At 39.1% G+C, this 4,728-nt stretch overlaps 1 protein-coding gene across 1 annotated transcript; it reads left to right on the top strand.

Annotated features, from left to right (window-relative positions):
* The first annotated feature begins 6 nt into the window (after positions 1-6).
* Positions 7-1,401, top strand: LOC116379364 (cilia- and flagella-associated protein 53-like). Its single transcript, XM_031841316.1, has 3 exons — positions 7-361; positions 512-614; positions 700-1,401. The coding sequence occupies exons 1-3, from the start codon at positions 91-93 to the stop codon at positions 941-943; spliced, it is 618 nt and encodes a 205-aa protein (XP_031697176.1). The 5' UTR covers positions 7-90; the 3' UTR covers positions 944-1,401.
* Positions 1,402-4,728: the final 3,327 nt, after the last annotated feature.

Here is a 4,728-nt window from a genome sequence, read left to right on the forward strand (position 1 = left end):
TCATCAGTATTGATCATAGATCAGCCGAGTATTGATCAGTATTGATCATAGAGCAGCCGAGTAGTCATCAGTATTGATTATACAAACACAATGGACGACCTCCATATTGTATTTCATTTTAAACGTCTCTCTCTCGTCGTTCAGGCAGAGCTGCGTGAGGAGCAGCGGAGCTACCGGCAGCATCTGTCTGAGGAGCTGCAGAAGCAGAGGAGGGAGGAGGAGGAGACAGAGCAGCTGATGGAGGAGATGCTGAAGGAGGTCTGGACTAAAAGAGAGCAACAGAGCCGACAGCAGAGAGAGGCCAGAAACAGACTGATGGAGGAGGTAATGGAGGCTCGGAGTCTGCAGATCCAACACAAACGTAAGAAAACTTCTGGTTCTTTGATAGAAACTACAGTGAACAGCTGTTATAGGAACATTATTTAGATTTACATCTAGTAGATTTAATAAAAAACTGTGTGTGTGTGTGTCTCTGTGTGTGTGTGTGTGTGTGTGTCTCTGTGTGTTGCAGTGGACCTGAACATACAGAAACAGACGGATCTCTCTAAAGAACAAGACGAGCTGAACAAAGTGACAGAGGAGACGAGGCTGATGGACGAGGGCGAGAAGAGACGGTACGTCAACAAACATCTCCATCTTTATCTCCTCTGTGAGATCACATGACTGAACTGGACTCTGCTGGTCTCTGCTGGTCCTCAGTCTGAAGCAGACCTCTGAGGCGTACCAGGCCGACCTGAAGGCTCAGATGAAGCAGCAGCAGCAGCTTCGGTGTGAGCAGAGGTCTCAGGAGGAGAAGGAGCACCAGCAGGGTCTGATCCAGCAGCAGCAGTACGACCAGAGAAGAGACCACATCCTGTCCAGGTCCGCCTCCCAGCCCACCAACCCACATCCCTTCAGACAAGGGGAGGGGTCCAGGTCTGCCTCCAGACACCGCCCCACATAGAATCCACATGGAACCACATCGCTCTGATCATATCCACAAGGAGATCTAAAAATAGATCACATGACTCACTAGAATATGAGATGTAATCAGAGCTTCAACTCAAACATCAAAGTTCATGAACCAAATATTAAAACATAAAAACTACTAAAATACAATATTTCTCTGTTTCTTAATGACCAGTGAAAATGTTTTCATGATTTAAAAGTCCTCCAGAAGAACATGAATGATATCTCATCAGTGATTTATCCTCAGGGGAACATGAATATCTCATCAGTGATTCATCCTCAGGGAAACATGAATGATATCTCATCAGTGATTCATCCTCAGGGAAACATGAACAATATCTCATCAGTGATTCATCCTCAGGGGAACATGAATGATATCATCAGTGATTCATCCTCAGGGCAACATGAATGATATCTCATCAGTGATTCATCCTCAGGGGAACATGAATGATATCAACATCACACAGAGCTGCTCTTGTGGATCAAAGTACTTTCTCTTCATGACGGTGTTATACGTAGACACGCAGTACTCGGTACTACAGTACTCAGTACTCAGTACTACAGCACTCAGTACGCAGTACTACAGTACTCAGTACTCAGTACTACAGCACTCAGTACGCAGTACTACAGTATGCAGTACTCAGTACTACAGCACGCAGTACTTGTACTACAGTACTCAGTACTTGTACCTTACAGTCCTGCGTCCTGGAGCTCGATGAGTAAGCGTGTTTGCTGAAGGTGAGTTCGAGGAACAAGTTGCATAAAGTGTTTAGTTGTGAAATCATCATTTAGGAAGTCATGACTTCACAGACGTTGGTGAGAAGTAGCTAAGTACTTTAAAGTAAAAGTTTAAGGTACTTTACTGAAGTATTACCACCTGCTACGTGATACTTGTTACTGCGTAAGAGAAACACAACATGTGATACTCAACTTTATTTAAAGTAGTTAAACAGAAATAATGATCTAATACTTCCACTAAATATTTGGTTTATTAAATGTTTCCAGATGTTTTTAAATATTCATTTTACAAACATGTTGATATAAAACTCATTAGTGAGTTCTGATCCAATAGTACTCTGTACGAGGAGTACTTTTACTTCACAGTACACTTTGCTCATAACTCTCGTGTACTTTTACTTCTTTTCTTGAGTAAAGTATGTGAATAATTGTTCCTCCTCTGACTCCAGAGAGACTTTATGTGATGGGTGTGTTATGTTACAGTTTATAATTATAATAATCATGATTATAGAGGAAACGGAGTGTGACGCTTGTTACTGTTGAAGAGTGAAGCTCAACGTGAGTCACGTTTAAATATTAAATATGATTAAAGTGTTTGATATTCTTTAAAGGAGTTCTAGTTTAATTTAAACATCACAGCGGGTTGTTAAGCTGACGAGTTAAAGTTTGAATAAAGTTATTTTGAGACAAAGATCCTCTGAGCAACAGAAGATGAAGAAGCTGAGATTCAAACAGGAACAGCTTCCTGTTTCAAGAGTTTCACAATAAAAGCAGCCTAGAAGAAGCTGGAGTGAGGTTTATCACAGTAGAAACAGAAGGTTAGTGTAGAGTTAAGCTCAGCTGATCTCATCACAGGTTAAACCTCTTCAATATGTTCTAATCAATAATCAAAGTGTTTCACATTGTTGTGTCTCTGTTAGAAGAACGTCAGTAAAAAGCTGATCAGTGACTTTTCATCTCAGCCAATGAGGCGCTCACACGTAGATGTGAGGTCATGGGACGTCAGACAGGTGAGGGGCGTGGCCTGTAAACAACAGGACAGGTGTGTGAGGTGAGGACAGAGGTGTTTGTTTGTCTTTTAACCACGAGGTCGACGGTTCCAAATGCCGGTCGCTCCTCATGAGGAGCGACCGGCTATGAAGCTGTTTATAGACAGAGTGATGTCATCGTTATACATTTAATTTATTCATAGAGCTCAAAAACACAAAGCTTGTACTTGTATTAGTGAGATCAACTGATTAACAATAACAGTGGATACATAGAATAATGATGATAATAAATCCCAGTCCAGGTGGGACCAGGATCCATGTGGACCTGCTTGGTCCTCGTTGTAAGGCGGTCTCTCAGCCAGCGGGTAGACACACCTGAGCAGGTAGACACACCTGAGCAGGTAGACACACCTGAGCAGGTAGACATACCTGTGGAGGGCGTGTCTGGGAGGAGACCTACCTGTTGTAAGAGTTGTGCTCAGACAGGTCTGAGAGTCACATGACTCAGTGCTGCACAGCATGCTGGTCTCTACCCAGAGGGGCTGCTGAGGATCTACTGACCTCCTGCCCTATAGATCTATAGATCTATAGATCCATAGATCAGCTGACAGCATGGCGAGTGACTACTACCCGTATTCTAAGGTAAAGCTCTTCATTCTCTCCGTGTTAAAGTTAAACGTTGTGAACGTGATCGACGAGAAGCAGCTCATTCTTCAGGACGTGAGACACTGTGGACTCATTAGTATGAATATTAATATTAATAAGGACGATAAAACGTTTAAATCTGAATGAAAAATGAATGATGAAGAATAATGTGTTTACTGCTAGAGTCCTAAAGTAAAGAGTACAGTAGTATTACCACCATGTCAGTGAGTAGTACATCATATATATACTGTGTATACATATATATATGTACATATACACACATATATATGTCTATTGAAGCAGCAGAAGCTTCTCAGAAGTTTTCTTCTTATAAACTGATTGTTTTCATTCACTCAGCTTCTCTCACATCAAATCTTTTGTTTTAATGTTTCTTTTAAAATCTCAGCTTTTGTCTGAGTGACTCTTCTTCTTTGTTCTTCTCCTCTTCTTTCTTCTTCTTCTCTTCTTTCTTCTCTTCTCCTCTTCTCTCTTCTTCTTCTCCTCTTCTCTCTTCTTCTTCCTTCTTCTCTCTGCTGTTTTCATGTCGTCATATATTTAATATTTAATACGCAGGTCTCTTGTTCTATTTTAAGATACATAGTCGTCACAGTATTTTTATAATATATATCACTATTGTGATGTTTCTATTTTAAATCTATCTTCTTTATTTATATTTGTATTTATTGTTTTGAACCAAACAACAGAAAGTTAAAAACCTTGTGATGATGTCAGAGCATCAGAAGTAATACAGTCTGACGATGACGCTGTGGTTTGATCGGACAAATAGATAATTCATAAATTCATAAATTCGTGCATGAATAAATTCAGAATTTTTTTTAATGTCATCAAAATCATAATCTGGTTTACGTTTTCACATAAAAATTAATTTTCTTTGTTTTGAAGCAACAAGAAACATAATTGTAGAAAATAACCAAAAAGTATCATAAAATTATGAAACATAACTATTTAAAAAGATGTACAATATTAAAAAAGGAACGAGTTAGACAGGAAAGTGTAAAGACACAGTATTAAATAATATATATATATATATATATATATATAAATGTATTATTATATATAATATATAAGCAAAATGTACTGTCAAAAAATAAAGATAAAGTGTTGTAAATGATAAAAATAGTGTTAAATAAATAGTGAATATAGTAAGTGTTGCAGCAGCTTCTCACTACATTTAATTATTCTAAATAACTTTATTAATTCCTCCCAGAACAGAATGAATGAGTGAAATCTAAAACATTTATTTTATTTTTATTGATCAATAGAAGAATCCTGAATGTGACCGCGAGCTTTCATCTGAGGCCGTTTGTGGGGTCGCGACCCTCACGTTGAGAACCAGTTTCTGTGTGTGTGTGTGTGTGTGTGTGTGTGTGTGTGTGTGTGTGTGTGT

Source organism: Anarrhichthys ocellatus, unplaced genomic scaffold (assembly GCF_004355925.1).
Source record: "Anarrhichthys ocellatus isolate YVR2014 unplaced genomic scaffold, GSC_Weel_1.0 scaffold4189, whole genome shotgun sequence".
Lineage (NCBI taxonomy): Eukaryota > Metazoa > Chordata > Actinopteri > Perciformes > Anarhichadidae > Anarrhichthys > Anarrhichthys ocellatus.